At 45.5% G+C, this 18,313-nt stretch overlaps 8 protein-coding genes across 8 annotated transcripts; 4 read left to right on the top strand and 4 right to left on the bottom strand.

The window, feature by feature from the left end:
• Positions 1–237: 237 nt before the first annotated feature.
• On the top strand, positions 238–928 carry N7455_008760 (LURP-one-related/scramblase family protein; the record flags this gene model as incomplete). The annotated part of the gene is made up of 2 exons (XM_040957868.2): positions 238–568; positions 651–928. 2 exons carry the CDS (start codon positions 238–240, stop codon positions 926–928), a joined length of 609 nt encoding a protein of 202 aa, XP_040811652.2.
• Positions 929–1,176: 248 nt separating this feature from the next.
• Positions 1,177–1,575, top strand: N7455_008759 (uncharacterized protein; the record flags this gene model as incomplete). The annotated part of the gene is made up of 2 exons (XM_065605969.1): positions 1,177–1,273; positions 1,295–1,575. The coding sequence occupies 2 exons, from the start codon at positions 1,177–1,179 to the stop codon at positions 1,573–1,575; spliced, it is 378 nt and encodes a 125-aa protein (XP_065460918.1).
• Positions 1,576–2,091: 516 nt separating this feature from the next.
• Positions 2,092–2,722, bottom strand: N7455_008758 (uncharacterized protein; the record flags this gene model as incomplete). Its single annotated transcript, XM_065605968.1, has 3 exons — positions 2,092–2,572; positions 2,625–2,659; positions 2,717–2,722. The coding sequence occupies 3 exons, from the start codon at positions 2,720–2,722 to the stop codon at positions 2,092–2,094; spliced, it is 522 nt and encodes a 173-aa protein (XP_065460917.1).
• A 32-nt stretch (positions 2,723–2,754) lies between these two features.
• N7455_008757 (uncharacterized protein) lies at positions 2,755–4,053 on the bottom strand (the record flags this gene model as incomplete). Its single annotated transcript, XM_065605967.1, has 3 exons — positions 2,755–2,867; positions 2,920–3,254; positions 3,317–4,053. The coding sequence occupies 3 exons, from the start codon at positions 4,051–4,053 to the stop codon at positions 2,755–2,757; spliced, it is 1,185 nt and encodes a 394-aa protein (XP_065460916.1).
• A 3,708-nt stretch (positions 4,054–7,761) lies between these two features.
• N7455_008756 (uncharacterized protein) lies at positions 7,762–9,259 on the bottom strand (the record flags this gene model as incomplete). Its single annotated transcript, XM_065605966.1, has 8 exons — positions 7,762–8,078; positions 8,148–8,225; positions 8,280–8,470; positions 8,533–8,629; positions 8,706–8,796; positions 8,851–8,955; positions 9,022–9,087; positions 9,158–9,259. 8 exons carry the CDS (start codon positions 9,257–9,259, stop codon positions 7,762–7,764), a joined length of 1,047 nt encoding a protein of 348 aa, XP_065460915.1.
• Positions 9,260–11,180: 1,921 nt separating this feature from the next.
• On the top strand, positions 11,181–12,880 carry N7455_008755 (FAD-dependent oxidoreductase; the record flags this gene model as incomplete). Its single annotated transcript, XM_040957949.2, has 4 exons — positions 11,181–11,488; positions 11,590–11,858; positions 11,923–12,302; positions 12,377–12,880. 4 exons carry the CDS (start codon positions 11,181–11,183, stop codon positions 12,878–12,880), a joined length of 1,461 nt encoding a protein of 486 aa, XP_040811653.1.
• An 828-nt stretch (positions 12,881–13,708) lies between these two features.
• N7455_008754 (uncharacterized protein) lies at positions 13,709–14,228 on the bottom strand (the record flags this gene model as incomplete). The annotated part of the gene is made up of 2 exons (XM_065605965.1): positions 13,709–14,101; positions 14,163–14,228. The coding sequence occupies 2 exons, from the start codon at positions 14,226–14,228 to the stop codon at positions 13,709–13,711; spliced, it is 459 nt and encodes a 152-aa protein (XP_065460914.1).
• Positions 14,229–15,148: 920 nt separating this feature from the next.
• On the top strand, positions 15,149–16,933 carry N7455_008753 (uncharacterized protein; the record flags this gene model as incomplete). The annotated part of the gene is made up of 2 exons (XM_040957931.2): positions 15,149–15,191; positions 15,246–16,933. 2 exons carry the CDS (start codon positions 15,149–15,151, stop codon positions 16,931–16,933), a joined length of 1,731 nt encoding a protein of 576 aa, XP_040811630.2.
• Positions 16,934–18,313: the final 1,380 nt, after the last annotated feature.

Genomic DNA, 18,313 nt, shown 5'->3' with positions numbered 1-18,313 from the left:
ATTCATGCTACAAGTCCTTTTCGTATTTTAATTACATCCATTGGATAACAACACGTAAAAACATATCCGAAACAATACTAACACTAGATCAGGCCAGATACCGCCGTGATTTTGCAAGTAAATATCACGTGACGATCATCGGTTTACCGATGATCGGCTCCAGCCTGACCCCGCGTTCCTCTGCTCGATTCCCAATCTTTATCCTTCGAAAAGCTTTGATTGAATCCACCAATCATTATGGGTATCCTGGGCCACCACAATCTCGACCCTGTTGCCGAGCCTATCGCCATATTTGAACAATATATCTCGAAGGAGCCGCAGACAATAGTCCTGAAAGAAAAGGTACTCTCCGTCTCTGGGGATAGCTTCGACATCAAATTGGCCAATGGAGAGCCATTTCTGAAAGTGCAAGGAGCCTGGGTATCGCTTTCTGGTCGCAAGAAGGTCGAGGACGCCCATGGCAAACACTTGTTTGATATTGTCAAGGAGCTTCTACATATCCGTTCGACCTATGCAATCGAAGACACCCACCGCAAGAAGATCTGTGAGGTTAAGAGTAGTCTCACATGTAAGTACCGCTTTTTATGATCCAAGGCCATCCAGAAAGGTAGACAGACTCCGTATGTTAGACATATTACTAACTGCAGTAGTGATCGGCTCCAAGGCCACCGCCAGTTTCACTGATAATAACGGCAAGGCAGTGACTCTCAAAATGAAAGGAGGCTGGTTCGATCATACTGCCGATATTGTTGACGAGAAGAGCAGCCAAACAGTGGCTCGCATTGACCGGAAACTGCTTAGCGGTCGCGATCTTGTGTTTGGTCAGCAGACCTACGCCGTTGTTGTGGCACCCGGCGTGGATGCAGCACTGATCGCTGCCTTATGTATCTGCTTTGATGAGAAGAACAACGAGGAACGCGGCAACTAAACACTGGCATCTGGTCAGCTGTTGCTGCCTGAGGCACCAAATCCAACCAATATTGTTAACTAGCTGTCATTTTCCTACATCCAGAATTAAAATGTCGGGCCACCTGAGTGCAAAAAAAGATTTAAAATCACCCTGGTTTTGAAAGTATTCCTGGTCACCAGCGAACTTTCACTGTTGTATGTTTTTGCCTTCTTTCTTTGCAATATTACTCCTCCGTACTAGTAGATGCACATGCAAGGATATCCAAAATGAACCTGGACTCACCGTCTTTATCAATCTTATGTAATGCGGCTATTATTCCAAAATCCACCGGGGTAGCCCTTTTTGCGATTGCCCAGGTGTTGCGTACCCTATCCTAAAACCCAGTGAACTTCTCAGATGCGCTCTTTCCCAAGGCGATTGAGGGCATGGTACACAAAGCGGGCGTTCACCACCGAGATATTCACCCTAAAAAAATACTCCTTGTTCGCGGAAGCCCATATAGAGTGGTCTGGATTGACTTTGACGTTGCGACGACTTTTACCGATCTCGAGCCTGAACAGCTCGCGCGCTCTGACCACGAAATTGAGCTTGTGGAGGGATTTGGCGATGCGCTGGTAAGGGCTCCGTTGCTGCCTATGTCAGAAGCATTTGGCGGTGCTAACTAACAAATATAGAGAGATGACCAGGCCGAGGGACTCCCCCCAAGTACCAGGTTTTATGGAGAGTTTTCAAGAGTTTCAAGATGGGATGTATTCCTATTGAACACTGAAAGTCTAGGTAGAATCTTCCATGCAAACAATCGGAACATAAATGCGTATCTTAAACCTCGTTATGTACAGGTCTAGTCCGTTCTCAGTTATAAAGCCTAAGTTTAGAGCTCTATTGAGATTACCTTAACGTATCGTTAATTTTATCAATACTATCACAAATTGAGCACCAGTATTCGTGGTTGTATTTAGTATAATGCGTAGTTAATACCAGACCGCATTATCTTAACTTTTAGAAGTCAATATCATGTTATCAAGATGGCCTAATATGACACCTCTTGCCCATTTCGCATAACACTTTATTTCGTGATAACACACACATTCATCATAATGTACAAATAATAAAAATTCTATATACGTTCTTGTCTTAACCAAAACAAGATAAATAACATTCATGAAGACGAGTGACCATTTTTAAACGCAACCAAGCGAGGTTTCGTTGATATTTACATACCTATCCTTCTCTGGCTGTATCTTCTGTGTTGCAGTGATACCCCGTGGTTGAAGAGAAGGATCAGCATTAAAAATAACGGACAGACCGCGATGTCTTCCTCGCAACGAAACTGCGATAAGCAATAACTTGCTAAGTGTATGCCATGCACCACAAAACGCGTAACTCTGGCCGGGATACCCAATAGTGACACCGACGCAGCTGTATGCGGACACAGCTTCGAAAATAATATTGAAAGTAGAAAAGGCCAAGGGTTCAGCTGTGAAGTGATCCGATTCGATGATTGTTATAAGGAGGATGGCAAGGGAGAGCCACCAGATATCGTGGCTGAATTGAGAGCGAAGTTGTTTGTACACGAAGCGGCCTTGAGGAAACCTTTTGGATCGCGGGTGAGGGGATTCTTGTTGAGGCTGTTTAGCGGGCCAGTCATCCGCACCCTCTATGCTGCTACAATATGTCAGACTGCAATCCCAATTAGTAAGATTGGGAGTCATACCTGATGGCGGCCGAGACAGGGAAAGCAGAAATATACTAGAATCTCCATGATTAGTTACTGATACTGTTGCGGAGCGAAATATGAGTTCTTACCATCATAAAGACTAAATCAAATCCAATTAGCAAACTGTCTAGTCAAAGCTGGCCTTTCGCCTTTGAAGAATGAGACACGAACCATATAGAATGAGCAATCCCTGTGGCAAGCGATCGAATGCGACAACAGAGAACCCGCCACCACGCACGGCTTTATTCTGTGTCAGCTCTATCCAACAGTGAATGGTGGGGGACCGACCTACCTAAAGCTTGGAAAAGCCCATCCACTACCCGGAAGTTGATTGGAAGAGAGCCAATCTCCTCATTGTGAATAGCAGAAATCTCGAAAGCACCCCACATGAGGGCATTAAGAAAAATGATTGTACCCAACACAAACCATGTATGCCAGGTAGGGTACAAGTAAGCGCAGACCTTATGGGGTTGAGAGAGAGTAAAATCGAAAGTTCGTCGCCACAATTGCCAAGTTTGATTATTTGGCAACATCGTTCTCAACACCCAGATGAAGAAGCGCAGTAAGCAGGGGAACAGAGTATTTCCAGCAAGGATGAGAAATCCGCAGGCGAGAAGGGGAAAGGGCCTGGGGGCTGTGTCAATAAATCGCGTTGAAAAATAATCTTTTGGAATGAAAGAATTACCCACTCTTTTTGATAAGGGCCCATATTAGTATCGATGAGGGACATCCCGTTGTTGCAAAGTGCAGATGTAGCAAGAAAAGCGCCTGCCCAAAAAGGGGAGGTTTTATCTTCCCGTGGAATATCTGGGCGGACGAACTTTGACCATAGGCCAATAGTCACGATACCAAGAATGAGGAACCCGATGAAGTACAACATGACAAGCCCGGTTATTAAACAAAGTGCCATATAATTTATGCCATCTGGTGCATTGCAGCACATTGAATCTCTGCAAGACAGATAGTTGGCTGATCGGTGCACCGCGTCCTTGAACCAAGAGATTAGGCTTCGAATGTGTGCCTTCCAACCTCCAATGTCTTGCGTTTTGTTATTCGCGCCGACGAAAGAACCTCGCTGGGTTTCGTCAGGATGTTGTGGGTCTGTGGCAGCACAAAGTTCATTGCCATTCCATAACCCTATATCTGCTTGAACTTCTCTCACTGCCATTCTGACTTTTGCCTTGTCTATTAATTTGGCAGGGAAGGAATCCTCTTTGCAACAGCCTATTTTTTCTTCGAGTTGCAATATCGGCATTTGGGGCACTGCTTGGTCACCCTTTTCCTCGGTTGGGGCATCGTTCAGGGCAGTTCGGAACGATATGGCACGTAACAAGGATATGAAAGCAAATACTGGAAAAGCATGGCCAAGAATAAGAAGGGCAAAAAGGATGCCCTGCTGTAGAGAACCCAGTGTAGATAGGTCCATCTTCGGAAAAGGTAAGCCATCAATACCGGGTTTCATACGATCGGTTGAGCAGACATACCACGTTCAGCCCAGTCCCCGTCATGGCGCTAAAACACATGAACAAAGCGTCAACATAGTGGAGACCATGGATCTTCGTTGGAGCTGTGTAGAATATGATACTACAGATGGTAGGAGTAAGAATAAAGTAGGCATAGTGTATCGTGAGTGGTCTGAATCTAATAAGATCAGCCATGATCGGCATGCTTAATTGAGAGTCGTCGTAAGCATCGTCTAAGTTCGGGGCTAGGGCGCCCAAAATTATATATAAGGATCATCGGATTGTACGGTTCAACAGAAAATAAAATAAATAAATAAAAGCTGCCCCTTGTTTGTATCACAGCACCCAAGTACAACATAAAGAGCTATCAGACGCCCCTTTCATCCGGAATGTAGGCGTAGTATCGTCTTGTTTTGGCCGCTTCCTCTTATCAGGACCGCGCAGAGACAACACCCGGGCACATTGGTAAGTTCATTGGGCATCATTGAGTTTTGGACTTTAATGAACTGAGTTTAGCAAAAAGGGGTACAGGGCTTACTAGGTTCTAAGGCCCGGCGCGCTGCATTATGTGGATGCAAGGCTCAAATATGTGGGACCGTGTTACTATTTGGAATTTTTCTGATCTATATGGGATTAGGCACTTTGTCATAAGAGAATGGCCATATCGGTACCGTTACAGGAGTTATGACAACCAATTTAAATAGGTCAGATCACCTCTGCAGCATACGAACTCTATTTATAGGAAGGTCGAGGCATTCAGTCCACTGCCATATTGACGGCATCGCCGAGATATGAGCCACCTAAAGGATCTTGTGGCTGGGCAAGGTGAATCTACGGCAAGGTAATATGTGAGGAAGGGTCCTTTTATCGCAGCTCGAAGTTACACTGGGTTTACTAAGTCGTTCACTTTCGTGTTTACCACAGTTACCTTTTTGAGTAGGTACCATTTCTCCCAATATCACTTCTCTAATGCCACAGTACCTATCTTCATACTGTGGCATATCCTTCCACTGAGTAGCTAAAGATCTTGCTTATGTCCAGACTGCGGCCAAACTGTCTTGACGCTAAAGCATAAAGCTTTGGGCAATCACTATGTCTGTTACGTGCTAACAGGGGCCAGGTAACAATGCTGGCCAAATTACCAAAAGTCTCCCCTACAATTTCAGACTAGCGTGTTTCAAGCTCGGCCACTTCGGGGGTTTTTTCAATGACCAAGGCAGCATTACAGGTGTTGATACCATTTCGACAGCCCCGGCTCGAAATTGAGGAAATAAATCTAGTTACTCATCAGTGTGCTACCTAACTCTAGAGTGGCTCGGATCATTCTGGACCATCAAAGAATTGGTCTCTTTTAAGGTGCAAGTATATCGAATTAACCAATTCCAGTTCAACATATTTCAAATGGAAGGGGGTGATGCAGTGGAAGCTTGAAGTCACCCCTTTCTGTAATCCAGACCTGAGCAGAGAAGTGCGGTCGCTTCCTATCTGCTCCATCATTATGTGGAAGTGTAATTTATGGCCTGACGGAGACGGATTACATCTATTTGATACCTGGGAATGGCTCCTCTGGCCTACCTTTAGCGGAGAAGCGAAAAGCACCAACGCATGACTGAGCTGGATGACTCTTTTATAATTTTTGGTGTAGATAAGCTCCTATTCCTAGTGGGTCGTATCAAGTAGCAGCCCCCTTGTCGAAATGTTATGCAACTTATGAGAACTATAAAAATATATATATTCGGTACCAACAATGTAGATTATGATGATGCGATGATACTTCGGAGCTTGGTGATCCTCGGTTGACATCAGGAGCAGCCGATTACAATCTTGATAATGTAACACCTAAATACCCTTATCGCGGAGTAAGTTATATGAAGAAAATGGATGCTGTGGCTGGGTTTCAACTGTTTGTAAAATGTGAAACCCGCATATTATTCCCGGAGAGACCACGTTCCCCGCATCTGGAGGTTTCAGAAAATGCCTTTTTATGGGGGAAGCAAATGACGACGGTGGGATGTGGATGTGACACCATCTCTTTGACTAGGTCGATGCCACATTAGTTGGTCGTGCGTTATCGTTTGTCCCGGGATTTGACTGGCGGTTGATTGTGTTTCGTAAACAATTCGCTTGGCGATTATCGCTGAAATTCTTCTTCTGGGACTTGCTGTCAATCGACGGATAAGAGACTTACAATATTTCCCATGGTCGCGTTAACCAGAAAATAATGCGATGAAAAGTCTCCTCCAGTGCCAAACTGGATTCCCGGAAACTGACAAACAAGTGGGGAATGAAGGGTGCTTGTAGAAGTTGGGAATATAAATTCAAATCATCGATGATGGGCTAACTACAACGTTTGTGGGTGGTAGGAAGGTGGTGAAAGTGAATCCAGTGAGAAGGTAACGTCTGACGATGAGGCATCCTTGCTACTAACATGGAGGAAATTTGATCATCCTTGACGTAAACCTTGCACGTTTTATTATCACCACGTCCATGGACTTGATTCCTCTGCATATGAATCACACCTCTGTTTTGACAGCCACTCCCATATTATCCACAGAACTCTAATGTTTAAAGTAGGAGCATGCCGCATGTCGTCCAGGTTCAGATTGATCTTGCTAGTTGTGTCCACTTCGTCCCTCATTTCCACACAGTCCAGGTTGTTCAGAAATCCCCATCGCAGAATCCCCACCAAACTGCTTCGGAGTGCACCATGCTTCAAAGTGGAACTGCCTGCATGACTGAATGAATGATCTCCACCACACAATCGAGAATTCGGCCCGCGCCGGTGACACCATCAGTGTCTCGCTCGCAGTCTCGTTGCGCCCAGAACAGTTTTACGTGACAAGCTTTAGCTCTTGTCACAGAAATCACTCTACCCGCCACCAATGAACTGGCGTTTCTACCCTGTTCGCTGATTGACTGCTGCCACGATGGCAATTATTGCCAACGAAAATACACACATGAGAGACACTGGTGATGGAGAGCCATATTACGATTTGAAAAACGAGACATTGCATAATTATTTCCCTATAAACATATCTCTAATCCGATGTGTCAGACCCAGCTTGGGTTGAAGATTTGGTCATTGTGATGCAGAACAGCGTTGGAGGAGTCATGTTGTCCTGTTCCAAACAAAAGGACATCCCATTGGGTACCTTCTGCACGGAAGGTAATCTTACAGGTTACATGTGGAGTTCCAAACCTTTGAAACCTTCACGATTTGAGTTCATCCAGAGCCGCATCTCCTTCCCGTCGGCCCAGATCGAAATTACCTACCTTACCTACACCCTCCGTTGTGACATCCACTGGTACCTGAGAATGGCGCTATTTGTTGGAATGGTGTTCCGCCGGAAATTACCCTACGGCAGGCCTCGTTATGACCTATCACCTGTGACGGCGCCCACCTCATTATCGTTTGTCATATTCTCCAGCATCGATCAATGTCCCCGTCACGGTTGCCCATCGAGGAACATGTCTCTCTAAGGATCGCACAAAAGACCTTACGTCGAAGCAGCTCATACATCAGCCGCAGAGAACTTGAAGTGGCCGCGGTTTGCAATATAATCTCAAGGTAGGCATAGGTGGACCGTGGGACCCGGTGCCCTAACAATAATTGCATTTCACTGTCTTTTTGGCCGCACGACCATTTTGGGGGCAAATTATGGAAAGAAAACTCAACATTCAGCACGTCGTTGCTCGTAGTGTCCGTTTCTCGCATGAATAATGCTCTCTTGGCTTTCGTTAACAGTGTCCTGCAGTATTGTCGTTCCCATTCCCATGCTGATCTTCTTTTTCTTATTAATTCTGGGCTCGCTACTATTCATATCCAGAAGCTCGTGTGACTTATCGCCCGTCGATGCCTTGTCTCCTGAGTTTATGGTGGATCCGAATCGGCGGAAAATAGGCAACGGTTTCAGAGAAGAGAGAGAGCCTGCGACAAGGCCCAAATTGAACTCAATGGCCATCCAGTATAGGGATGATGCTGAGTCGTCTGTGGTTGATCGTCAGTATAACCCAGGAACCGAGTATGGAAGAAGAATTCGCGGTAGGGTGTGCTCACATGTAAGATCTGCAGTGCCATAGCGCAGATAATCCAATGTGCTGAAACGGACGACGGGAGAGATGCAGGCGATTATACCTGAGGTTGAAATTAGTATTGCTAAAGCTTGGTTATAGCGCGGTGTGTACAGACCTGACCCGAAGATTAACATCAAAGCAATGACCTTTCTCGTAGGCAACTGTAGTCCGCATAGAACAACCAGTGGTGCAATCAGGATGATGACATCGCAAACGAAGATAATAACCGCCTGATATAATGTGATCTGAAACAGCTTAAATTGCGAGTAACATTTCGGATTTGTGATTGACAAGTCATAGGCAGCCCTGTAATTCTGCTGGTTAATATACTTTGGTAGACATTTGCGAAGATCAGACTTTTCGTGTACCTTGGAGGGTCACATTGGAATGCCAAAACGAAAGAACCGGATGCGGAGAAAAGGATTTGGAAGATAATCATGCCCATAGTGAGCCAATTCATCCAACCTAAACGCGGGGCGATTTGTGGTCAGCGTCGGGTCATCCTACCATCGGGACCTTGTGAGGTTAGCGCCAGACTTACGTTTGACGAAGATCCGTCGAAGGAATAACAGCAAGCTGATTTTGACGGACAAGGAGGTGTAGAGATAGAGGCACATCGCCACGTAGTACAGCTTTTTCCGAGGTTAACAGCGTGCTCGGCAACAGAGGAGCTATCTGGATCCTACCTTAAGCCACATTGCTCGATCTTCAGGAGACACCTTGCTGAAGTGTAAGCCTTCTCCATAATATACGATGGCAACTCCCAGACCATTAAAGGCTTGGGTTATAACCTGTTAGTTAACTTTGTTAGTCCTCACAAGTTGTTTATGTCCCCAATGGAAAAGAGTGAGACATACCAATGCGACACAGACAGCGATATCGTCCAATCCAAACACCTTTATGATGAATAATCTTGTGTAAAGCTGTAGGCAAAATAAGTTCATGTCCCGTATTCTACCAGATTATCCAGGATCTTACTCTTAAGCCACACACTATCATGGATAGGATCCCTGTGCTTATAATCAGACCGTAGATGAGCGACTGTAGGTACCGCTCATCTGCTGTTATGCTTAGCTCGGCGGTGGAGGTCGACATGGTAGCCATTAGAAAAGTCAAAGGCCTCTTTTAACACCAACCGCTGAGCATTTCAAGTTAAGAGTTAGGACATGCGAATTCCTAGGTTTAAATCTAGGAGAACCGTGTTTTGTGAGATCGAAAAAAAAGAAACCTATAATGTGACAGGTATCCTGCAAATCTTTGGTACTTTTGTGCACTACTCTCAGGCCGCACATGCAAATACCCGATAAATCTCGTTATCAATAATTTTTAGCCTTCATTCTAAACAATTAGGAGGTGCCGAACCTTAATTTTCCCATCCTGAATAATCTCCGAAGATCTATGTCAGCTTCACTGACTCCGAACTACTCTGACTTGAGTATAGCCGTTAGACCGAGGAGGTGGAAAGCGGGGCCTGCTCCACCAAATGGGAGTTCACCCCAAGTGTCCAAGATGTCTACTGGATAGATCCTATATGTGGGACTGAGCTATCTCATTAGCGGCATGAAGAGTTGTTTCTGCTCTGAGCTACGGAGTATAGAGTTCTGAGCTATGTATAGCGTTATGAGTTATGAGCTATAGAGTGGCGGGTCTAGCAACGGTGCCGAGAAGCTACAAGTGACTAATGGGCGGCAAAGTACGTACTTCGTACTCCGTACTCCATAACTGCGTACCTATCTAGTGACAGCCCACTAAAAATAACTACAAGAGACTAAGCCTACTCCAAGAGTCGAGCCCAGGTACACCCACATCTCATTAAAATGGAAGAATTGGCGGATAGTGACTCCTTCTGAATCACAAAGGTTGAGAAAACAGTGAGGGGCCTTCCAAGATTCTGAGGAAGATTCAAAGACATTTTGGGCTATGTATGTAAGGGCTCATTTCTTGTATTATATATTGTGAAACGAAAATATATCCATTTTTCCACCAGACCATAACAAGGGCCAAGTGTTCCTGAAGGCCTGGGGGGGGGCCATATTCCTAGTTCGACATGTAATCTTATTTTGGAGCTCCTGAGAGTTCTAAACCGGAACTTCAAGCCAAAAGGCGGAATGAAGGATTAAGCCACAGTAAAGTAAGAGTAGGCCGGTGGACGGAAAGCCTTAAAAAAAAGCGCTTCCAAGCTTGAGGTGTTCCAAAAAGCGTGGGGTCCATTTTAGCGAGGTGTGACTGCACTTCGTACTCAGTACGGAGTATTCCGTAGCGTCCCCAGAATCCAACGCTCGAGCCCTCTTGTGGTCAGATTGCAACGCCCCCCTTTAATGGGGCTTACTCCGTGACACGCGAATTCAGACCTACCCAAACTGGCGGAAATTAGTCTCAAGATAACATTGTAAACAATGGCATTGTCCTTAACTCGAGCAAAAATAATACTGCATTAGCTATGCAGTTCCTCACCTTATACTCCGCATACTCCGTATGCCCTATGTACATTTACAACGTCGTATCGTCAAAATTAATCGTCTTCCCAACCCCACCCCAGCCCATCCCACCCGCGCGGGATGGGCCTGTTTCACAATATGTGGACAAACATTCACCTTGAACGAACTCCTAGGTTTAGGTATCTTTTGTGTGGCATGTCCATACAAAAGGTACATGCACATTATATTTCAATATTCTGAACTTTCTTCACCCTCGACAGAATAAGGGAAAAACAAGCACATATATTTATTCTCAAGGATCTAATTTCTATTTTGCACGTTGAACTAGGACGGAAATGTCAAGTATAAGTAAAGTCCAAAACCATTGGTGTGTCTTTTGTACAAGCGCAACACAGGTGGGGTAAAAACACAATGTCGGGATTCGCGTGTATTCCCCACTTTTTGATGAATGGCCTTCGGAATGTGAAAGATAAAGGGGGGTTACGCGCTATATATTGCTGTTACAATTATGCGACTTGAGGAAACGGGATATTACGCTTCTCTTCAAGTCCTTTTCCTGCCGCTGACCAATTATACCCATGGCGTCGTTCAATGAAGACGCAAGTCAGTTCAAGGTCCTCATAGCTGGCGGGAGTCTCGTGGGTCTGGGCCTAGCCCTAGCTTTTGAGCGTGTCGGGATCGAATACGAGCTTTTTGAAAAGGGAGAATTCGCACCACAACTGGGTGCCTCTATCGGGATCCATCCACATACCATAAGGATCCTAGAGCAGCTAGGAGTATGGGAAGATATTGAGAAGCAGGTTGTACCTCTGCAGGATCGCAACCATTATGACGGAAACGGCCATTGCTTTGAGGAGTCCCATGTCCTAGTCGACATCAATGAAATGTAGGTCAATATATAATTTACTACTTGTCAGCACCAAGTGATGAAAGTGGCCGATGAAAGGGATGTGCTAATACTGTAACTTTTTTGGGCGCATTGTATAGTCTTCAACGCCCCATTATCTTCATGGAGCGATGCAAAGCTTTGGAGGTGCTACACAGCCATGTTCAAGATCGTTCGAAGCTGCATGCTCGAACTGCTGTCGTTGGATATGAAGAAACCCCACAGGGCGTTATTGTCACCACCGAGGATGGCGAGCAGCATCACGGTCACATCCTTGTCGGCGCGGATGGAATCCACAGCAATGTCAGAAAGCTGATGGCCGACAAAATCAGCGTGACGGATCAGTCTCTCGCTAAGGAGATCAACGGGGGTTCGTTCGGCCTTTCTCTTTTGCTAGCCTCGAAATCCTTCTAACCGATATCCTCCAAGCATAGCGTTTACAAGCGAGTACAACTGCATCTTTGCTGTCTCCCGGAACGATTCCGAGAAACAGTTCTTACCTGATGCGATGGTCCACAACGTGTACTATGATAACTACTCTGCAGTTGCAGCGGCTGGTGTGCATGGACTTGTGTTTTGGTTTCTTTTCGCCAAGGATTCCAAACTCACGAGAACCCCCAACTGCCCGCGGTTCACGGATGAGGATGCAGAGGCAACGATCCAGAGGTATGGAAGTTCTCTAGTAGGCCCTGGCTATACCGTGAAGGATCTCTGGGATGCTCGAGTCAAAGGCACAATGGTACCCCTAGAAGAGGGTGTTATCAAACAGTGGAGTCATAACCGGGTGGTTTTGATGGGCGACTCCGTTCATAAGGTTCGGATCTCCCGCGAACACCCAAAAGCTATGGGGGGAGTACACCATTTAACTAACCTTTTTAATGTCGGCAGTCCACAGTCAACCCGGGATTAGGTGGCAATCTAGCCTATGAAGGTATCGCACGTTTGACCAATGGTCTCGTGCCTCTACTAAAGGAGAACCCCATGCCATCTCTCGAGCAGTTAACTGAGGTTTTCAATCAGTATGTCACCGGCCAGAAGCCTCGTGCAGAAACAGTCGTCGACCTTTCCGGTCAGATTACACGATATGAAGCGCAAGATACCTGGATTCTCAAATTTGCAGCCCGTCACATTGTTCCCTGGGTTAGTGACAGACTCAAAGCAAAACTGTACGCCAGCTTCTCAAGAGGTGGCCCTTATTTGGAATATCTCCCACTACCTGCGGTGGATGCAGCTCTGGCAAAGCCTGTGAAGAAGTCCAGCCGTGGCATTTCCCCAAAGCTGATTACAGTGATGGCTATGGGCAGCACTGCTGCGATTTTATGGAAGATGCATAACGAGAACCGCTTGCTGTCCACATTCTCTACATTCGTAACGTGGTGGAATAAATGTTAGGCCGTGGCCATAGTTGCTGTTTTTCAGATGAGACTGGCTAGTTAGTTAGAACGCCAGCCGCGGCACCATGCGGACAGCTTGCGTCCTATTGGTTTGAAGTATCTTAAAGGCTTTTATAACAGCCATCATCTACTTCAATTTGACGTTTTTATTTTTGACAACAAGCACTATATCAACAATGTCTTTTTAAAAAAGGTTCAATAGAAGGTAAAACAACGCACGTGGAATAATTCCCCTGATCGGAAAAAAAAACGCCAGGAAGCTAGGAAACTTGACCCTGATATTCGAGCACGAGTTTAGCAGCGGATTGACCGGCAAAGTACAAATGTGGAGTAAAATAGGAACCAAACGATTTCTCCGAAGAATGAGCCCCTCAGCTCGCCCGCTATGATACTCACCAACACAAAATATTCTCTTTGTCCATTTAGTCCGACTAAGAGCAACCGTTCTTGAGCCAACTGGTCGGCGTGGGTAGCATCATTGAATGTATTGATGTCGGCTCTACTCGGCCATGAAAAGATGCTCGCGCAAGCTTCCGCTACCCATGCCTCGGGTGATTCCCTGAACCTTAGACTGTACAGCTCCAGGATTCTTCGCAAATACCCACAGACAATAGTCCCAATCATAGCTAGCGTCGTAAAAAGGAAAGTTCGTACATAGATATCGTCGTCGTCCCCATGTAGCCCGGTATCACCTGCCAACTCATCCAGAGCACACCTCAGCGTCAGACTTGTCCCGACGCGTTGACAAGTTACAAACTGAGGTATCAAGAGAGCAATGGCTGCGACCATAAGAAAAGTCCTTTTATCTCTGAGGCGTTTGTTGCTGTCATAGTGTCCTCATAAGACGGTCATTGCCGAAAGGTGCGTGACGCGAGAGTAGGGCCAATGACATAGCAATGCAGTATGAGTATCCGGATATTGTCTTGTCGAGGTCGGCAACCCCGTAGCGAATTAAATTTGTGGCAAGTATAAGCGAGAACCCGGTTATCAATTGTTGGTCACTCATAGTTAAGACAAAACCTTCAAGGTCTTGAATTTCTTCAATGCTGCGATTTTCGTTTGCTTTTGTGATGCCTTTGCTCCCTCGAAAAGCGCCATGGAATGTATGGAGAATCATAGTATCGATCGCGTTGTACCTATCTTCGCGCAAGAATCCTCCAATATAGCCTATCACCACGGTGCCGAGCATGATGATAGAGACCCCAAACGGAATGAGCACCTTCGGTAATTATCAGAATCAACCACAAGATCTTCACTATAGAATTAGATGAGGAACTTACTCCAAATCCGGTGACGTCGTGATCACCGTAATTGCCAGGCTCACATGATTCGCAAACGGCACTCATTTTGCAAGACGATGTAGGCGTTCTTTTGTTGTATCAAATAGGTTGATTCCTAGCATGGATATGTATTGTGATCACACAACAAATTAATATGGCTTAGAAACTCCTTTGAGCTGAAACAAAGCTGGATGCTGCGGGGAGAGGGAAGAAATAGACTAAACACAGCCAGAACGATTTTAGTAGCTCGCCAAGGGCGCATAAACAAGCAAACACGAACTACGGCAGCCTCTCAGGCTCTTCGTATTTTGCCTGCAGTACATAGTTTAATATAGATACTCTATACACCTGACTACAGCTATATTATACCTACCCATGCAATAAGTAGAATATATATACCTATAAAGAATATATAAATTATACAGTCACGCGTAAGATATATATTTAGTTAGTTAGTACGATTTTGGGGCCCTAATAGGTTACCTAATAGGTTTTAGGTTATGACCTATAGCCCTAACGATAGGTTTTGGGTTGGACCCCAAACCCTTTTTAGGTTGGGTTGGGTTGGGTTGGGTTGTGCTGAAGTCTAAATGTGATAACCGAGACTCTAGCGTTCCTTCGTACCATTAGGCGTTTTTCAGAGAATTGTTTAACTATAAGGCTAAGTCGATTATCTAATAATAGTATAATTCTATTAGGGACACGCTGCTTTATCGTCTCTAGTATAAGAATATTGTATTTAGCTGTTCACTAAAGAGAGAGAGGAAGGAAGACTAACTAGGCAAGGAAGGAAGGTCCTATTCGCCTGATGCTGGCTCAAACATGTCACAGGCTTCTGTGTTTGAAAATAAAAAGAAGAGACCTCATCTTTACTTCTTCCCACAACAACAATTTCTTGCGGCTATCACCCACAAAGCTCATACCATACCTCCACCATCCTGTTCTCTTTCCCTCATCCTTTGAGAAGGAACCTAACGCTATTCACCATGTCGTCACACCGTGTCCAGCCCTCAACAAGACCACCGGAATGTAAGAATACCAAACTATGTCTCTATCTGAAATACTTTTGACTGATCTTCCCAGATTGCCCGAATTGTGCTAGCTATTTGACCATTTTACCCCGTGCTACCGATTCAGTTCATGGATTTCAAAACTATTTTACTTGTCGAGCATGTCCATATATCTGTCGGGTGTCCGAAAGCGAATCTTGCGAGGATGAATCTTGCAGCGACGAGACTTCTGACGACAAGACCACGGACGATGAAGCTGTGAACGATGAAGCTGTGGACGATGAAGCTGTGGACGATGAAGCTGTGGACGATGAAGCTGTGGACGATGAAGCTGTGGACGATGAAGCTGTGGACGATGAATCTCCCGTGGATCCCTTGAAGGAATACATATATACCGCAGTCCAGGAGATGCAAGATATCCAAGATGGTCGAGTAACTTCACTCTTGGCTGATACGAAATTCCCCTCCCAGGCTTTTATGTTTCCAAAGCAGGATGAAGGTGTCTATCTTTCCAACATACCACTAGGAAGGGTGGTTCAACATATGGTCACAAAAATTCTCGAGACAAACTCGCAAAAAAAGCGCTATCAAGATTTTGTCAACAACTGTGAGAATATCGAAAGTCTTTTGCTAGGTTCTCTAGCCATGGATACTCTAGCCGTTGTTCAGGGTCAATCGATTGGCCCAAACGAGCTGATCAAGATAGGCGGTGATCCAGAGATTGACCCTAACGCAGGAGTCTATCTTCATATCCTTCTTATACCAGGTCTTATGTATCTCTATACTGGGCAAGCAGATGACCTTTCCGAGCGTATTAGATACCATAAAGACCCAGCATTTCGGAGAAGACACCCCTCGCTGCATTACAAAATATGGGAATGGCTCGAAGAAACTGGAGGACTTACGTCTGTTTTTGTGAAGGTCGCAGGTTTCAAACAGAAGTTACGAGGCGAATCAGACCAGCTACTTCTAAATCTCCAGGAGATGTTGACAGCATGTGTATTCCAGACACTCCGGTCCTCCGATCTAGAGTTCTACTTACCTGATGAGGTTGAAATTTGTTGGGGAGGACGAGGCCTAAATGTTGCTCTGCCTATTTGGCAGGGCTATACGTTAGGAGAGGGGAAGAAATTCCTTCATGAGATGGGACTATCTAAGCAGGATTTCTCAGCTGCACTACATAGTCAAGATATCCTGGTCCGTGAATGTGCTATGGAGGTTCGAGATGCCTACCAAAGTCTTCGAAATCACCCTGATCCAAGAGTTCAAGAAGTTTGGGTCCAGGGATTTCGAAGATTTCAAGATGCCGCTGCGAAACGCATTTACTCTCGCCAGGATCAGGAAGATATCTCTAGCAATTTCGACTATTCCCTCTATTTCTTCGAAGGGAGATTGTCCTACGGGCGGGGTGGTGGTCGAAAATGGACCATTGAGCTACAACAAAAGTCTTTTAAGAGTGCTCAAGAATTCCTGTCCTCTGGGAAGCAAGTTGGACTCTATAGGACTGGTGGGAGGGGCGTATTCCTTGTTTACTATTCTCTTTACAATATCTCCCTTTCCACCGTTTCCCACCTTTTGAGAGCTGACGGGGATACTATCCCTGAAAAAAGTGGCTATGTTCCGGGCAAATCAGTTTTCCTGAAACCGATTCTACTCACAAGACCAACCCGATTACGGTATGTACAAAGAGCCCTTCCGAATGACCCAGCGAGCAGACTGATTATACTCGCGGATATCGAGCCTGGAGATGGCACGGGTTAATTCCACCGTTTGGAGACGAATTCGGAGGTGGCACCTCTTAAGTTCAACCGGATTGTGGACCTCATGGAAGGGATTTGGTACGAGGAGTCAAGATCTCTGCCTCGTCGATGGTTCCAAGGTAAATAGTCAAGGGTGCAAACTAGCGGTAGTTGAAGGACAAGGATCTGGAGGAAATTGTAATCTATGAATTTTTCGCTTTTTTTTAAACAGTAAATGACGGGGGCTACCTATGTAATTAGGTCTGATGTGAATGTTCCGATCGCTATGACATTCGAAAATTTCCCTGTTGGGGTATCCTTGAGGTTCTGAAAATTATTGTTTTGCAATATTATACCCTATAACCAGCAAGTGTGGCCGAGTGGTTAAGGCGTCGTGTTTAGGTCATCATTCATATGATTACAAAACCGCGATTCTCAGGAGCGTGAGTTCGAATCTCACCGCTTGCATATTTTCTTTTTTGCCCCTCCAACCATGGATGGCTGCTTTAAAGAAGAGTATGCATAGTTAGTTACTTTTACCTACTTTATGTCGTAGAAAAATTCTTGATCTGGGGCCGCCCAGCCTATGACCCAAAGGATACAGCCACTCATGGCAGACCATATCGCCCGTTTTATGTGAAGTCGATGCACCAGAATCTTTAAACGGATTACTTCCCATCCTGCATAGCAGACAGACTATTGACCCTAGCTTTATAGAAGCAGGCAAGTGTTTCCCGAATAGGCGGCTGTGAATCTGTGATGATGAGGAGGAGAATCATGATGACGGAGGGTCTTTGAACCTTAAATATTAATATGATAGGATTTGCGGATTCGAACGATATCGCTGGAATCCATTGCTAGTCTCGCAGGAGACGAAGCGGCAGCTGCGTCTGCACTCCTGGTATTTATGATTTGCAGACTCCAGATTCGAGTTTCAAAAGGTGGGGAAATTGTAAAGCGTCTCGCGTGGCATTGCGGATATGTTTGCCGGAGTGCCTAGGTTATATATATCATCGACGAAAATCATCATCTAGCGTTCTATCAGAGAATATTAAGATAACTGTAATTAATACCCTTTCACACACTCTTTCCAGATCCCTCCAACTCGTGGAGAGTATTTTCTTTCTGGCTAGGTAGTTCTGACACAGGGCCTTGGCCGTCTAACTCGTTCGGTATGCCCGGGGACCGAAGAGACTCTTGCTGCAACATTGATGCTTCAGTAATAGGCACCCCCACTTAAGGTAATTGCTTCTGTGGGCGACGACGCATGAAATACGAAAGCAAGGCAGCAATGATTGCTAACCCGGCAACACCACCAATCACACCACCTGCGATAGCGCCAGTATTTGAACTGGAGGAGCTACTCGATGTTTATACTATGTGTGTACCTTTGACCGCATTT

Source organism: Penicillium solitum (assembly GCF_028829755.1).
Source record: "Penicillium solitum strain IBT 25940 chromosome Unknown utg000005l_segment0_segment0, whole genome shotgun sequence".
Classification (NCBI taxonomy): Eukaryota; Fungi; Ascomycota; class Eurotiomycetes; order Eurotiales; family Aspergillaceae; genus Penicillium; species Penicillium solitum.
This window is presented reverse-complemented; position numbering and strand designations above follow the sequence as displayed.